This window comes from Pteropus medius, unplaced genomic scaffold (genome assembly GCF_902729225.1).
Source record: "Pteropus medius unplaced genomic scaffold, Ma_sr-lr_union100, whole genome shotgun sequence".
Classification (NCBI taxonomy): Eukaryota; Metazoa; Chordata; class Mammalia; order Chiroptera; family Pteropodidae; genus Pteropus; species Pteropus medius.
Window position 1 is genome coordinate 458,303 of NW_024345602.1, and position 16,934 is coordinate 475,236.

A 16,934-nucleotide genomic window follows, 5' to 3' on the forward strand; every position below is an offset into this window, starting at 1 on the left:
CCGCCTCTGACATCGAACCCGCCCCGTGCCGTTTGGCGCCGCGACGCTCACCCGGGTGCTAGCACTGACGTGTCTCTCCGCCGAGCTTGCTGCGCCCCGGAGCAGGCTGGGACGCGGACAGCGTTACCTCACTTGGAGCGGAGCGGAGTCGAAGCGGCGTCGAAGCGGCACCCTGAGACAGAGCAGCCGCCGCCATGGCGAGTGAGTCCCTAAAGGCAGCTCTGTCTCCTCCGGGCTGGATCAGATCCCCCTTCCCATCACCAGTCAGGGCAGGCGTCCGCCCGCCAGGCCTGTCCAGGTCCCAGGCCCTCCTCCGGGTCCCCGCGCGTCCCCTTGCTCGCCCCGCTTCCGTGCCCCAACACGTCCTCGGCAGAGGGCTTCCTCGGGTAGCGCAGAAGGTTTCTCAGAGCCTTAACTCTTCTTTTGTCTCTATTAAAGTCAAATTTCTGGAAGTCATCAAACCCTTCTGTGTCATCCTGCCGGAAATTCAGAAGCCGGAGAGAAAGGTAAGTTCCCCCAAATCGGCGTCAGAGAAGGCTTCGTGAAACTCTGAGCGCCTGAAGTTTACAGTACTATTAAAAATGGCTTCAACACACCAAAAGAACTCTCTCCCTTCTTTTCTGCATCGAGTGTAATTGTGTTTACTCTTGAGTTTTGTCGAAAGGTGACTTGGTTGTGTGGCAATTTCCACCAAAATCATCGTGCTTGGAGTGTCTTTTGTGGCTGTTACCCCAGTGAACAAAGTCTTGGGTTTGCCCTGTCCCCAAATTGATCCTGGCAGTGAATGAGTAAGGCCTCCAAAGTCTCGGGATACTCAGGTTGAGTTACCCTTCCCTCTTTACCTCCAACAGGAGCAGATCAGTTGAGGGTTTTTTTTGTAAGAGATACTCTTTGTAGCCAGATGCTAAAAAGAGCTAAGAGCAGTCACTTTATTCTGTACAAATGAGTTTCTATATTTTGTGTAGGCTGTCACATTAACTGAGTGAAGGCATTTTGTGAACCTTGCTTTTTACTGTGGGCACATTAAAACAGGGAAAAATAGAAATGTAGACTTATAATGAATCTTTGTCAGAATTTCCACTGCTACACGACTACAGGCCAAGATAGGAAGTGTTGCCAATGTAAGTGAAGCTATTAGATCATGAAGAAAAGTTTCATTGGGGTTTTTAAAGAGAATGAATAATAGTATATTTTTATAGTCAAGTTCTTTTCAGACTATTGTTCAGCATTCACATGTGTGTATGTGTACTTGACATCAACACAGACACTTAGGTTCTTGGAGTCTCTTTTTTTTTTTTTTTTTTACTTCAAACTGATTTGTATACATTCCCTACATATGTACTGCCTTCTATGGGCTAATATGCAAAGCTCTTCCCATTCCCTACCCCCACCCCCAGCATAGTAGAAAGGGCATGGCTCTGGAGGCAGGCAAACCTCAGACCCACCCTTCACAGAGGCTCTTAATAGCTGTGTGATTTTGGCCTAGCTAACATGTGATGGAGCAGTGAAAATATATGCAGTGGCTTCAACAGGGAGTAACTCTGGAAGATGTGATGTCTGATGGTGGTTTTGAAAGAAGAATAGAAGTTTTCTTGAAATAAGGGAAAGGAGTCCCAGGCATAAAGAATATATAATGTGCAAAAGCAAAGAAGACAAGCAGGTTGGAGGATGTTAGATATAGTTCATTATTAATAATGAACATAAAGGGTAAGTGGGGAGCAATAGGAGCCACACAGATTAAACAGTTGCTTTGGAAGTAGGGTAAAGGATTAGAGTGGTTTAGAGGCTTTTGCAGTAGAAAGTGAACTATGGGAGCAGGCTAGGAGATGATAGATTTAGGAGCTGTTTAAGGGGAAGAGCAGACAAGGCTGGATAAACAGCTTTTGATTTTTCGCTGCTGAATTTGCATCCAGGAGAGACTTAGTTATTAACAAATTAAGAATCCTGTAAAAATTGTCCATTCTTTTTTCCTATAAAGAATCACTTCAATACAAGTTTGTTATGTTACTGGTTAGCCTGAAGTGGTGTCGCCTTCCCATGGGCCTCCTAATTCCTTGGTGTGGTGCAATGACAGGTGGGAAGGGGAAGCATTCTCAAGAGGAAGAAGTTCTGTGAATTCACTCAACTTCACGTGGAGCATCTATACGTGGAATTCGCAGTCTTTGGTCGTGTTACTGTGGCCTAAAGTGGTAGACAGAGGACTACAACTTCTATTCCGACCAAAAAGCCAGGACTCTGGCTCAGTTCTTCCTTAGACACCTGTTCCCCTCAAATAAAAAGGTATTTTAAGAACATAGTTTTGTTCACTTAATACTGTCACTCAAAAGGCATTTCCACATCAAAATCTCCAGTCCACACAATAAATACTGTGTTTTTTAAGCCCTTTAAAGCCTTTCTTGCAGTGTAGGCAGCAAACTAAAGATACTCGGTTTTAGAGGTCGAAGACCCAGAAGAATTTCCACTCTACTGCTTAGTACCAGAGAGGCCTTGAACAGGGCTTCTAAACTTTCCCAATGATTCTTATTAGTCACCTGTAAAATGATTCTAAATTGTAACCTATCCTACTTAGATTCCCAAGGAGATGCAAAAAGTCTTAAATAACGTTATACAGACGCTACGTGTAGTTAGTGAGTAGGTTAAACTTGCAACTCTCCCTGCCCACCCCCCAGTATTGTTTATTACGTAGAAAATACATTACGTATTAAACAATCACAAGTTCCAAATTAATTGACTCCAGAATAAGATTTGTCAGTTAGAAAACCCTTTCAAAGGAATGGTGATGGCTCAAACATTGTAAGGGCTTATCTGGGTTAGGAATCCCTTTCTATTGCAACATTCTTTGATCTTGAGTCTGATCTTAAACTTAATGCTAATGGTTAAAGAGCACACATTTTGAACTCAAACTCACTTCAGCTGTGGCATTTGGAACAAATTACTTAGCCTTTCTAAGACTCAGTTTTCTCACTGTAAAATAAAGATGATAATGCTATGTAGTGCAAGGATCAAATGAGAGATGAATATGAAGGTCTTTGCATACGTGCCTTGTACATAGAAGCATGCCATGCATGTAGCATGTACTGTTTTGGTACTCATGTTTGGTGCATGATTTCGAGTATTCAAGGCTACTTTTCTGGTGAACAGAGAAAGGGGTCTGATCTGAGTCTATTTCTGTTCATTTGTTTATGAAAATAAGTTGCCTTAATTCATTCTCCTTTTCTATAGATTCAGTTTAAGGAGAAAGTGCTGTGGACTGCTATCACCCTCTTTATTTTCTTGGTATGCTGCCAGGTAAGCCCAGCTTTTCTGTTCTAGTGTCGATGGTGGGTTCAGAGAAGGCTGGAGATAAGTGCACTGACTCCTTTTCTCTCTGCTTGTTTCTAGATCCCCCTGTTTGGTATTATGTCTTCAGATTCTGCCGATCCTTTCTATTGGATAAGAGTGATTCTAGCCTCTAACAGAGGTAGAACTCTGGCTCTCTGCACCTCTTTCTGTACAATGTGGGCTTGACTGACCTCCTTTAAATTACAGGCTTTGGCTTTATGTGGAGTTCAGAGAGTGTTTGGGAAGAATGTTAGTGTGCTGTGCTGAATAGCCTTAGTAAATGCCAAATTCAGCACCGAGGCATATCATACTCAGAATTGCATATGAATGCAGTACAAAACCTGTAATAACAAAATAAGTCTATGTTGTAGAGAATAAAACTAGAATGCTTTTTAAACAACATGATATTTCTACCTATCTTTTTTGTGTTTTGATCATCTTTAGAATATGTAATTTGTTTCTCAGCTGTATCTTTTTCATATCTATAGGTTACATATAATATGTCAAAAAATATGTAACTATTTTGTATACTCTAAGCAGTTACCTGGAGGGGGGGTGGATTTTGAATATTTATGTAAGTACTGCTTTTGATTAATTCATTTTTTAAAATATAGTTCAAATTAAGTTCCAAATCAGTTGGAAGTAGAAGTTTATCCACAAATACATACAGTTGTACAGACTTCCTTTTCAGACTTGAAATTTTTAAATGTTATTCTTTTTTATTAACTGATAGAATGACAAACCTTTCTTATCTCTGTGAAACCAGAATGAATCTGTTTATGGTGAATATAAAGGCAGCAATCTGTTTAAATGCAATGTGACTTCCAAAACAGAATAAGATGTTGCCTAGCAGACTGAAAAGAATGAATTATACTCTAATTATTGATATTTTGGGGTTATTCTCTAAATTAAATGCTGTTAGGACACTGAAGCACACTGGATTTATATAAGGAGTCAAATTTGGCTCATTCAATTTCTTATTAATGTGTTGTTATTCCAAGCTAATACAGACTGTGTTCTGCCTCCCCTGTCCTCAGGCACATTAATGGAACTCGGTATTTCTCCCATTGTCACCTCCGGCCTCATCATGCAGCTCTTGGCTGGCGCCAAAATAATTGAAGTTGGTGATACCCCAAAAGACCGAGCCCTTTTCAATGGAGCCCAAAAGTGTAAGTGAGATTTTGAATGATGTTCAAATGTCTATAATTGAGAATTTGAATTTGCTGTGAAGTTTGGGCATCAAAATAGTTTTTTCTTTGTTACGTGTAATCTCTTTGGCCCACCAGCCCTGCTAGTGCTCCATGGCCTGTGTTAACAGGAAAGCACTACTATGAGAGCCATGGTGCAAGGCACTTGGATGGGCTGGACAGGGCAGGGGAAAGGATGTCCAGTGTCCCAGAGGCTGTATGATCAAGTGGAAGGAGCAGGGCTTGGAGGTCTCCCTTCCACCAGTCACATATCCTTACCACTTAGGAGGAGATGATGGTGTACCTCAGAGCTGTCTTAAGAATTCAGTGGAATAACATTTATAAAACATCTCTCGGTGCCTGGCACATATTAGATATTTGACAAGTGTTGTTTTTCCTCTGGGAGTTTAAAAGGATTCAACTTAGGAGAAAGGTGATCATCTCAGCCCAGCTCTACTATTTACTAGATCGGTGACTTAGGACAAAGTTAGATGACAGCTCTTATATCTCAGATTCTTCATCTGTAAAAATGGGGATAATAATATTTGCCTCATAGCAAGTAATGTCACTGGTAACAATGACCAGTCATCAAAATGACCCATGTTCAGCCTCTGAATGAACTGAAATATATTAATATTAGAAAATGATATTTACAGTTTGAAATATATTAATAATAGAAAATGATATTTACAGTTTGCTATCCACCATATTTTCTTTAACACCAGCTCCTATCAGAAATCTTACTAAGTAAGTTAAATAATTGAGTGGAAAAAACTAATCTCATTTAAACTTGTCAGTTTCAGACGCAAATCAGGATTTCAAAATATATACATGAATTACTTTTCAAAATCACAAGTCAGCTGTTTTTTCTTTGGTCTTGACAATTTTTAAAATTCTGCCTTAAGAATTCATTGTTTTTGAGCAGTTTTTTAAAAGTCAGATAGGGACTACATTTGATGGGCACTTTGAAGTGATGGCCGAGCTTGACAAACTAACCAGAAAAGCTGAACTTGAAGCCCAAACCCCTACTTAGAGATTCATCTAGTATTGTGGAACCAGTAAAAATGTGTCAATTCTATTGTGCCTAACAGTGAGGTACAACAATATAAGAAACCAAAGACAATCTAAAAATGGAAAGCTTCTATTAGGCCAAGAGAGCTTTGTGTCAGGAGAAATGGGACAAGTGACTAAATTGCTGGCATTGTGAAGTTTTCCGGTAAAGAAAACACATTACATGCCAATTGGAAAAGGATCACTTTATCCCAGTTAATCATCTGTGTTCTGGACTCAGACCTGGATGATGAACCTGTAGAGGTGGTCCAAGCACGTAGTTCAGCTCAGGAGCTCTTTAGAACCCAAGCAACCTGACCCAAATTTGAGTGCTGTGGATCGGTGACATCCCTAAATTGTGTACCTCAGGGTACTGTCTTCAGTAGATTTTGCTTCCTGATTTGCCTTCCACCAGAACCAGATTTGTCACGTTCCAGTGCTTTTCCTCCTCCTGTCACTATAAGGAAAGTGAATTTAGAAAAAGGTGAAATTAAGGCATTCCCCTGCTTCTGTTAACAGGCATTTAAGTTATTGTGTACTTTGATGATGTAACTGTTGGGTGTTTCTTGGACCAAGCTCCTTGGAGGCAGTGTCAGTATTCTTCATCTTTGTTCTTCCTGGTTCCAGGCACAGAGTAGGTGTTCGATACTGTTTCTTCTATGACTGTCTAATGTCCTACTTTGAGAAAGTTTTCTTTTGATTTCTAGTATTTGGAATGATCATTACCATTGGCCAGTCTATTGTGTATGTGATGACGGGAATGTATGGGGACCCTTCTGAAATGGGTGCTGGAATCTGCCTGTTAATCACCATTCAGGTAATTGTTAACATCTCCCCTCCCTTATACTTCCCAAATAACAAACCTGAACATGCATAAAAGAAACTGAGAAGGAGCCAAAGAGCTTGTGATGGCCCTTCTGAGCTCACCACAGGAAGGCTCTGCTGTCCACTGCCTATTCAGCCTTCAGCATTTATACCAGAGAAGCCCCTTACTGAGGGAGGATAGAGCCATGCTCCTGGGGAGCAAGAATGTAGTCTGTTTGAGTTTCTCCACTTTTTAAAGTAGCAGTATCTTGATGTCACTTATTTTTTAAATTTTTACAGCTCTTTGTTGCTGGCTTAATTGTCCTACTTTTGGATGAACTTCTGCAAAAAGGGTATGGCCTGGGCTCTGGTATCTCCCTCTTCATTGCCACTAATATCTGTGAGACCATCGTATGGAAGGCATTCAGCCCCACCACTGTCAACACTGGCCGAGGTAAGGGCCCTTGGGCTTTCCTGGGGACAGGTCAGTAAAAAGCATATGTCATATGTAAAGCAAAAGATACAAGATCCCTGTTCCAAGGAAGAATCACCACCATTTTAGGTACATTACTTCTGATTTTTCTGTGTATATCTGAATAAATTTTTTAAGCACAGACAGGCTTCTGCTTATACTGAGACATAGCTTGGATTTTTCCACATCAGAATATTTCATGGACATTTGCCAATGCCAGAGTACAGAATCCTGCTTCATTTTTCCTAGCACAGCATGGACTTCATGGCAAGGATGAAGCAACTAACCAGTCTTCTGATTGACATTTAATTTGTTTCCAGTTTTGGTTCTTATTACAACAGAGAAACAGTGAACAGCCTCATAAGTTCATCTTTTATGTATTTTGGCAGTTGCTCTTGGTGAATATATTTCTAAAAATGAAATCACTGAACCAACGCAGTTGGTCATGCAAGAGGCAACTTTATGAAAGAGGCCTAAACTTAGAGTTCACCACTTGGCTGTTCCTATTAGTACATAAGTGGCTTTGGGCAATCTGTCTACCTCTGGGCCTTGGTTGCCAGGATAAAATGAGAAATAACATGAAATGGCATGATGTCAGGCCCATAGTAGCTGCCCATTAAATGTTAGTATTCTATACCCACAAAGAGTGCCAAGGACATCTTGTTACTGTGGATGTTTTTAATAATTTCTAAACAAAAGGAAATATGACTTATTAGGAAAGGTAATCAGCATTCATCACTAAATATGTTATTTACTTGTAAGAGTCCTGTGAGAAATAAATATTCATATAGAATTGAATGCTGGAAACTAGGTCCCTGGGCACATGAAGGTTCCATGTGCCCAAAAGATTACAAAGCAATGAGCATAGCTTGAAGAAGGGAATGTCAGAGAGAAGTGGGCAAGATAAGATTTGATTCCTCCCTGGGTACTTCTTGGAACTGTAGAAAATCCAAGGCAAATAGGGACACATGGGGACAGAAGGCAGGGCTTTTCAGGCATGGGTGTGAAAGGCAGGAGGATGAAGGATAGAAGTTCAGGGGTATGGCAAAACCATACTGTAACTGGCCTGGGTGACATCCTGAATTATGAGGAAGCGATACCAGAGTAGAGCGAAGCAGCCACCTTTCATTCGGGTCAGGCCCGTGAGGCAATAGGAAGCCAAGTCTGGAGGGAAGGATTCACCTCAGACTGGAATAGAAGATTGTGAATGCAACTTGGTAACTATTCAGTCTTCCACCTTTTTGACAAGCCAGCCTATCACAAGGAAAGCATTGAGGGAGGGCATTAGGAGAAAAGAATGTAAGGGACAAGCAAAAGGGTATACTTTAAAGGGTGATGAAAATTGACAGCAAAGGTAGGTTGGTTTCTGGCTTTAAAGTAAAAGTGCCTTAATGTCAACTGGCAGTGTTTGAGAACTGGCTGGAGAGAGGGCGCCGCCAGGAAGGGTGATTCCACAGCCACGTGCATGTGGGCCAGTGAGTGAGGCTGCAAGACCGCCATGCTTGCTGAGGAGTGAAGGGAAAGGGGGAAGAGTAGGGTCACAAAGACTGGGCCCTGGAAAAGGGCAGAGATCACAAAAGTCACAAGGCTGAAGGAGAATGGCAGCTGCATCTAGAACTCTGCTGCGGCTTGGCTTGGTGACATGGAAATGCGCTGTTGACTGACACCCTTCGGGTCTGGGAGATTAAGCATTGCTGCTTCCCTCGGCAAGTGGGAACAGCCCAAAACAGGATTAGCAGGGACAGCACATAGCTACAAAATAGCTTTCCCCCCTTAAGTAACATTAACACTTAGAAACCTCATTCGTTCCCAGATATTAGGTAGGTAGTGAATTTTAAGGAATAATTATGTTAAAAATTAGAAGAACTAAAGCCTAACCCTGGCACTAGCTTTCATTTAACAAATATTTATCATGTGCCTGTTAAGGGCCAGCCACTGTTGAAAGCATTAGAAATACAAAGTAAGTAAACTGTTACATGTATGTTAGGTGTTGCTGCAGATATGAAGGCGAATAACAAGGCAGAGAAAGAAGATGGGAATGCCAGGAGTGTTGTCACGGGATTAGTCTAGGTAATCGAAGTCCTGAAAAGGGGAGGGAGCCCTATGAGAATTTAGAGGGAACCAGGAGGTACATAGAGCCCTGAGGTGGGAAGGTACCTGGTGTGTTAGAGGTCAGTGTATGTGGCTGCAACAGAATGAACAAAGGGAAGAGTAGTCAACACTGAGATCACATAATGGAGTGTTGAGAGTGGGCAGAGTGTGAACAAGTTCCTTCTTCCCTGGTCACCCAGATGTCATCCTCTATGAAATAGCTTTAAGATCCTGGCTCTAGCTTTAAGATCCCTGAATTCTGCACATTGGTTTGACAAGCCAATGCTGTTACCTGACCAAAAGGAGGAAAGGATGGGAACTGAGGAAGCACTGGTAGGACAGAGCACTTCCACAGAAGCCCCATCCCAGAGACTTGAAAAGAAATCAGCAGTGATGCTGGTATACAAATGGTCCAGAAAGAGTCAGAGGGAGAAGAAACAGGTGGTTCCACCATCAAGTGGTAGAAACTTGAGCGAAGTGCCATCCCAGGGCAGTACATAGTACACTTCATGGTACTGATGTAAGGACCCCACACCTGCCCGCAGACCACAACTCTGGATACAGTGCTGGCTCCCTCCATGAGGCCAGACTTTCTTTGTGGGACAGTCACACTGTCCTAGAACAGCAATGATTACACACTAGTATAGTGCTCCTATTTCTTTTTTAGCTGGGAATTTTGGGGAGAGGGAGTGTGGAGGTGGGGTTTTAACTTCAGTAAATTTCTGGAAACTTACAAGACTTCTAGGTCTTACTAATGCCCCCATGCTCCCCAGCTTCCTCTCACTTTTCCCTCTGCTGCCTAATCCTCAAGTCAGGTACCTGTTCTTACTCTTAATTCCTTCAGACCCCCAGTAAACTGCTCTGCTTCCTGGTTGTGCTTGTCTGGCTCTCTTTAGCACCCTCTCATGGTGGGGTGTATACTCTGACTAGATTGGGATGTGTGGTGAGCATTCATGTTGTCCATTCTGCTTGATCATCATTGTAAGAAGTTGAGAAGTCAAGCCCTGCCTTGTCAGGGGCAGCCTGCACTTCAGAGCTAGGGTGCTCTGCTGCCTGGGGTTTACCTGGGAAGTGGCCTGAGCAGCTCTTGGCTTGCTCTCCAGTAGCAGACCCTTCTAGCTGGAGTTCAGCAGATCCTGCTTTTATGATTTTTTAATTGATCATCATTCCACACATCTGGTAGCCATTGACTCAACATGCCAGCGAAATGAGATAATTAAATCAAAAAGGTAGAATAGCCCATTTCTGCAGGTTGAAATTTCTACGGAAGTAGAAATGAGGGATGAGAAAATGCCACTGTACTTTTATGGTTATAGGAGGAGTAGGCACTGTGAATTTTAAATTCAAAAAATTTAATTCTGTTCTATTTCCCTCTCTCTTTTGGCCTCTAAAAAGCTGTTTGTTTTTTTACCACATGCGTCTCCTTCACCAACAGGTATGGAATTTGAAGGTGCCATTATTGCACTGTTTCATCTGTTGGCCACACGCACTGACAAAGTCCGAGCCCTTCGAGAGGCCTTCTACCGCCAGAACCTCCCCAACCTCATGAATCTGATTGCCACCATCTTTGTCTTTGCAGTGGTCATTTATTTCCAGGTGCGTCCAGACCCACCACAGGGAGCCCTGATGGGCCTGCATTTAAGTTTCAGAATGCCTTGGTGTGTGTGCCCCCACTCACACTCCAGGAGTGGTATATGTCATCGTATCGTATTGAAGTGGTGGGGTGGCATTTGAAAGGAGCAAGTTTCTTTGTAAGCTGGACAGGTGTGTTCCATTGAGTCATGGAGACTTGCCTGAAATAAACAAAACTGAGGCAGATGTAACATTTCTGAAATTATGCTCCTTCGGGTTGGGCCTATCATCAGATAGAGAAGATAGTTCTTTAAGTTCTTAGTTCAAGAGTAGTGAAAAGTCATCAAGCTCTAAAGCCTTGTTGCCGTCTTACCCAGAGTTTAGAGTATTTCTAGGTAGTATCATCATCTTGGAAAAGGCCCTTCCTCTTGAGCTCTTACCTTTCAAATTATTAGTCTGTGTCACTTCTGAATAAGAGACCTGAGCTACAAGTTGCTTTTCCATAGCCGATAAATCTTTGTATTTTTAATTCGGCCACTTTTTATTCTGATATTTATTAAAATGGAACAGCAGTGGAGAAACCAGTTACTGCTTGTGAAAAGGTATTTATACCAGCCAAGTGCTTTTCCTGAGGACCAGACAGATCTCTTCCTTCAGCTGAGACTTTAGATGGCTGAGTAATAATAAGCTAACTCTTGAAGGGCTTGCAGGTATTTGTGGTTAGATCATTAAAAAATTATTTTAAATTCTTTGTATTCTGAGTCTGTTCTAGGTACTGGGAGTTTGTAAAAATAATATAAAAGAAAACCTTTCTATTTTCCAAGAGTTTCAGAGGGAGAGGCTTTATTCATAAAAAGCTTAGCTTTTCTGTTGGTGATTTAAAACATCGTAAAAGGTTGCTCTGGGGTGTGAGGTGGAGGCCATGATGGCTTTGCCTTGGGGTGACTAAAAGCACAGGAGAGGTCACCACCAAAGAGAACCACTATTAGGACTTAACTTGTGTATGTGCCCTTCAAGATCTTCTGTACATTCCACATTGATACAAATATAATATGGTAGACTTTGTTTTTTTGGCAAAAACAGGACTGTTGCACTGTGCTGAGTTTTGGCGCATTTTTAAGCCTGTCTTTCTGGGAACCCTCTGTTCATGTCCTCCTGAGTGCAGTAGTGGGTCAGAAAGGAACATGACAATCCCCTGCTGGGCTGTGTCCATGTGGAGGCTGGAACAAGGCAGTGAGCGTACTCTGCTCTGTTTGGCTTCTCAGGGCTTCCGAGTGGACCTGCCCATCAAGTCGGCCCGTTACCGAGGCCAATATAACACCTACCCTATCAAGCTCTTCTACACCTCCAACATCCCCATCATCCTGCAGTCTGCCCTGGTGTCCAACCTGTATGTCATCTCTCAGATGTTGTCAGCTCGCTTCAGTGGCAACCTGCTGGTCAGTCTGCTGGGCACCTGGTCTGTAAGTATGGCCGCTTAAAGAAATCAGTTTTAATGCTGCAACTAGTTGCAGTGGTGTGCATCCATGTGTCTTGTTCGTGACCAAACATTTTACCCAAAGATATTTTCTAATTGTGCCTTTTACAAATTCAGCATGTTAAATTTTCTTTTCAGCAAGAACACTGCACTGTGGACACTTGAGCAAAATTGTATTCCTTTTCATCTACTCAGAACTACTTTTGTCCTGATGCTAAGGTATAATGAAACAGCACTCACAGGCTCTCTGTGTATTTGTCCCAGGATACGTCTTCCGGGGGTCCAGCACGTGCTTATCCAGTTGGTGGCCTTTGCTATTACCTGTCCCCTCCAGAATCATTTGGCTCCGTGTTAGAAGACCCTGTCCATGCTGTTGTGTATATAGTGTTTATGCTGGGCTCATGCGCATTCTTCTCCAAAACGTGGATTGAGGTCTCAGGCTCCTCTGCCAAAGATGTAAGTATAAGTTATAATTTAATTAAACCAGGAAACAGTAGCTGTCACCTGTCACCAGTATAAGGGGTCTCAGCTTGTCACTTCTTCCTAAGAAAGTGGTCTGTGAACACACACAGCCGCTTCTTCATTAGGAGCTTTTCTGTTGATGGAGTCCAACCATAAATTAGTGCTCACCTGGGGAGCTGGAGCCAAACTAAAACTAGACTTCTTTCCATGTGACTTCTTTGCAGCAGTTTTAAAATTATCTATACAAATATTGGTAGAGTGCTAAAGAAGGAAACCTGTGAGTATTCAGTGCCACTATGAAATGTCTACTTGGTTTTCAGTATCAAGCTTAAAATTGAACATAATTTCTTCGGGCATCACATAGGTTGCAAAGCAGTTGAAGGAGCAGCAGATGGTAATGAGGGGCCACCGAGAGACTTCCATGGTCCATGAACTCAATCGGTGAGTGCTGGCCCTAGGTCCCAGTGGTTTCCTTACATTTGTGGTTTTCTTACACATCAAGCATCCTGATAGGGCTTAGGGATTTCTGGTTCATTAAATCTTATCCTTAGTTACAAGATAGAAAAGGCTCCTATATCCACAAAAAAATGAGCATTACAAATTTCAGATTGTTTTCCAATCCCTAGCAGAGATTGTTCATTCTCTTAATAAGAATTCTTTGAAGCCTCTAGGTTTACAGTATACTGTTCAGGAGAAATATAATGCAAGCCACATGTGAAATTTAAAATTTTCTTGTAGTCACATTAAAAAAGTAAAAATTTATAATGTAAGAAAAATCTTGAGATATTTTATAATCTTCAAAATCTCCTGTGCCATTTTAATATCTCAACTTGAACTGATCACATTTTACTAGCCACGTGTGGCTTGTGCAACCACTTACTGAATAGGAGCCCAAGTCTAGACCATTAAGGTATGTAAGTAAGTGAAGTTTCAAGAAGATAGCAGAGCGACCTCTAAAAGAGTTAGGTTCTTAAATCAGAGGTAAGCATGTCAGACTGCCTGGCCCTGCAGTTAGGGACGGGCCAGGCTAGAACAAGCTACATGGTGGCATGTTGCTGACCCATCTCCCATTCCCCAGGTACATCCCCACTGCCGCTGCCTTCGGGGGACTGTGCATCGGGGCCCTCTCCGTTCTGGCTGACTTCCTGGGTGCCATTGGTTCTGGAACCGGGATCCTGCTCGCGGTCACAATTATCTACCAGTACTTTGAAATCTTTGTAAAGGAGCAGAGTGAGGTTGGCAGTATGGGGGCCCTTCTGTTCTGAGCCATGTCTCTCTTGGACCAGGAAGAGGAGGCGTGCTCTGGAATTGCTGAGGAAGGGGAAACAACAAATCCATCATGGGGTGCTGCTGTGGCATATGGACTTTTGTTTAATCTTTTTTTTTTTTTTGAATTTCATATTCTGTCATTCCACTTTGTAAAGTGCTAGAAATTTCTGATTTGAAATTTTGCTTTTTTATTCTGAAATTGGCGAAAGAACTGTAGAAGTGAGGTTTTGTCCAGCTGATGACCAGAGCTTGGGAGGATAAATGACTCCCCATGTGTCCATGTAACTTTTGTTTTAACCTTTGCACCTTCTCAGTGCCATAGGCAGCTGCAGTGGTCCCAGCTGTTCCCCTAGAAGGGAACATTTTGTTGGTTAAAAGCACAAACATCGTTGAAAGGACTTTGTTTCAATATGCCAACAGGACATGAGGCTGGAAAGCAGACTATGTGTTTTCTGATGGATATGGGTGACTTACTAGCATGTCCCCTCATGGTCAGGGGTAGGAACATCTGCTTAAAACTTGTTCTCTGGAAGACAATTTAAAACTACTTTTAAAAGTAGTTTTTTAGGACAGAGCTGCTTTCAAAAGAGAGGGATGAATTTCCCAGCAGACATTCTTGGGCCATCCCTTCCTTCTTCTGCATGCGAGGTTGGGATTTCAGTTTTATAAAGTTGCGCCCGGCTGAGCTAGATAAATGTTGTGCAGAGGGCCCCTGAAATGATGACTGTGCAGTTCTTCCAGTTGTCATTGGACTTGGCCCCCCATGGTCTCCTCACTCCCCACTCACCCCTACCAAGGGGAGGCACTGTGGCAGGCACTCAGACATGGAAAGACAGCAACTTACTTGGTGTTCACAGATCACCATCACCCTTTAGACTGAACACTTCCCACTTGTGTTTTTAGAACTCTTTCATTGTGCTTAGGACCAAATGCAAGTAAGATAAATGACAAGATGCATCGATCTCCAAGCTTTACCAGAAGAGAAGGGCAGAGGCCCAAGATCTGTGATGCTGTCAGGGTCAGAGAGCTTGTGTTTTTGGTACGTTGCTCCAATGTTTGCTATAGAAAGACTCATAATTATGTGTAAAGTAAGTTTTTTTCACAGTTACAGGTGATCTAGATCTTAGGAATTGGAACCTTTTCTAAGGCCTCTAGGAAGGTCCCTCTTAGGGGACAGGCACCCAGCAGTACTTGGCAGCAGGAACAACAGGCACTGCAAGCCTAAGGGCTTCTTGCTGGAGAACACCCCAGTTCTAAGAAGGGCGCACTAGGGGTAAGTGCAGCCATGTAGAGAGACATCCCACCAGCAGCAGGCACACAGCTGCCTCTGAAACACAGAGCCATGGTCACAATTCAGTAGAGGAGGCAAGCTTGACACCTGAGTCAGGAGGACTTCTAGGAGTCCTCACTAGCAGTGCTAACAGAAAACAAACTGACCAAGGGACAAGAAGCAACTTGCTTAAAACCACCGGCAAGTCAGCCACAGAACCAAGAGGGTCCCAGTGGGTCTTTAACCCCCAGTCCAGGGTGTACCACCATACCACACGTGGCCTTGTCAGACCCAGTCCTGAGCAGAGACCTAATGCCTCCCCCCAACCTGGTCTGCTTGGCTGCACCAGTAGGAATGCTGCAGCCTCTGGCAGGCAGGGCAGCAGTCCCCAGGCTCAGGGGCTGTGCATTGGAGGGTGCTGGGCCCTGCCTGCAATCTGTAACCAACAGTGGGGCCCCACAAGGCTCTGGCTCCTGCTCTGTGGTTATTGACCATGGTGGGTAGGGGCTGACCCCAGCTTCCAGGGACTGTCACTGTGGATGCCAAAATGGCATAACTGAGATAAGGTGAAAAAGTGACAAATAAAGCCAACTTTTTACAAACCGTTTGGTCATGTTCTTTTGATTTTAAATTCCCTTTCATTCCCAAGAAGGCCAGTGAGAGAAGATTCCTGAGACTGGTCAGGTCCTGATTTTTCACAGGGTGCCCAAGGTCTCCCCTAGGTAGAAATTCCTCAGGCATTTTGCCTGGAAAACGTTTCTCGTGGTAGTGCAACCACATGCTCAGGTTTTTTTGGTAATGTGAAACACAGGTGATTGAGCAGAAGGCCCAGTGCTAGGCTGGTGTGCAGGCTGCTTGAACCTCTCCCAGGACTGTGGGAGTAGACTTAACTGTCTGTCCTGTAAGGTACAGTGTATTCCTGGCAGGAGTCCACACCTCCTGGCCCTTCCAGTCCAAGTCAAGGGGTTGCTCTTGCCCTTGGCTATAACAACAGACATTAGTACACACCCAGTCACTGATCATGAGGTTGGCCTTAGCCAAACCTATAAGTAAGCCAGAAGGGTCTCTACCTTGGACCACAGGATCACGTGGATGGCAGTGGTACATATGGTGGGTGGCTGCTCCCTAGAATGTGCCATGCAAAAAAGTCTTCCAACACTTTCCACTTGGAAACAATTGACAGACTATATTTCCAGGGTAAAGTAAGAAAAACCTCACACCCAGATTTCAAAGCTGATATGCCTGTCCTGGGCAACACCTCGTCCCAAGCCCTCCACTACCACTCCCTGCCTAGTGCTTCCTCAGTGACCCACAAAGGAGGCACTGAGGCTGGAAACGAGCTAAAGAGGAAGGTCCTGCCCACCTGTCATTGTGGGTCACCGAGGTGGTGGTGGGCAGGACAGGATGTCCACCTGAAACCACTTGAGGGACAGGTGTTGGGGCCTGGCCCTACAGGAGCCACACATCATTGTGTTCTGAGACCACCAGGACTATGCAGCCAGTCTGCCCTATGCTTCCTCCACACCAGCCAGCCACAGGAGTGGGCTCAGTCAGATGCAGAATAGGAGCCAGCAAGCAAGCACTGCTGAGACAGGCATAGTGCTCTGTTTGGACTTCCAGAAACTCAGAGAACCTCCTGCCCCCAGGGAAACACTACACCTCTTGTTCTCTGTGCCTGTGGCCAAGCCAACAGAGCCCCACATTCAAGCAGCCATGTATGTTGTTTGGGTACCAGCCTCTGCCTTGGCTCACTGTGATGCCAGGCAGTCTTCTGCACCTCACCTCTCACTGTAATGGGGGTAATGCTTTTTCCATGGGGCAGGCACTGTGATAGCCACTTCCTACACATGATCTCAACCACTATCCCCACTCCCCAGCTGCTAAAGGCCTGGGAAAGAAACCATTTGTCCTGGTTTTACAGGTACAAAAATAGAGTGTTGCCAGAGGTCACACGACCAC

The 16,934-nt window shown here is 43.7% G+C and overlaps 1 protein-coding gene across 2 annotated transcripts; it reads left to right on the forward strand.

Moving 5' to 3' along the window:
• The first annotated feature begins 14 nt into the window (after positions 1-14).
• On the forward strand, positions 15-15,577 carry SEC61A1 (SEC61 translocon subunit alpha 1). 2 transcript variants are annotated; one of them, XM_039874599.1, is made up of 13 exons: positions 16-201; positions 439-506; positions 2,075-2,280; positions 3,223-3,288; positions 3,382-3,460; positions 4,359-4,490; positions 6,266-6,375; positions 6,663-6,816; positions 10,361-10,521; positions 11,763-11,960; positions 12,239-12,430; positions 12,801-12,877; positions 13,515-13,752. In XM_039874599.1, the coding sequence occupies exons 5-13, from the start codon at positions 3,400-3,402 to the stop codon at positions 13,699-13,701; spliced, it is 1,272 nt and encodes a 423-aa protein (XP_039730533.1). In that variant the 5' UTR covers positions 16-201; positions 439-506; positions 2,075-2,280; positions 3,223-3,288; positions 3,382-3,399; the 3' UTR covers positions 13,702-13,752. The 2 variants fall into 2 exon arrangements, with proteins under 2 accessions (XP_039730532.1, XP_039730533.1); XM_039874598.1 differs by lacking the exon at positions 2,075-2,280 and having other exon boundaries at positions 15-201; positions 13,515-15,577.
• The last annotated feature ends 1,357 nt before the right edge of the window (positions 15,578-16,934 follow it).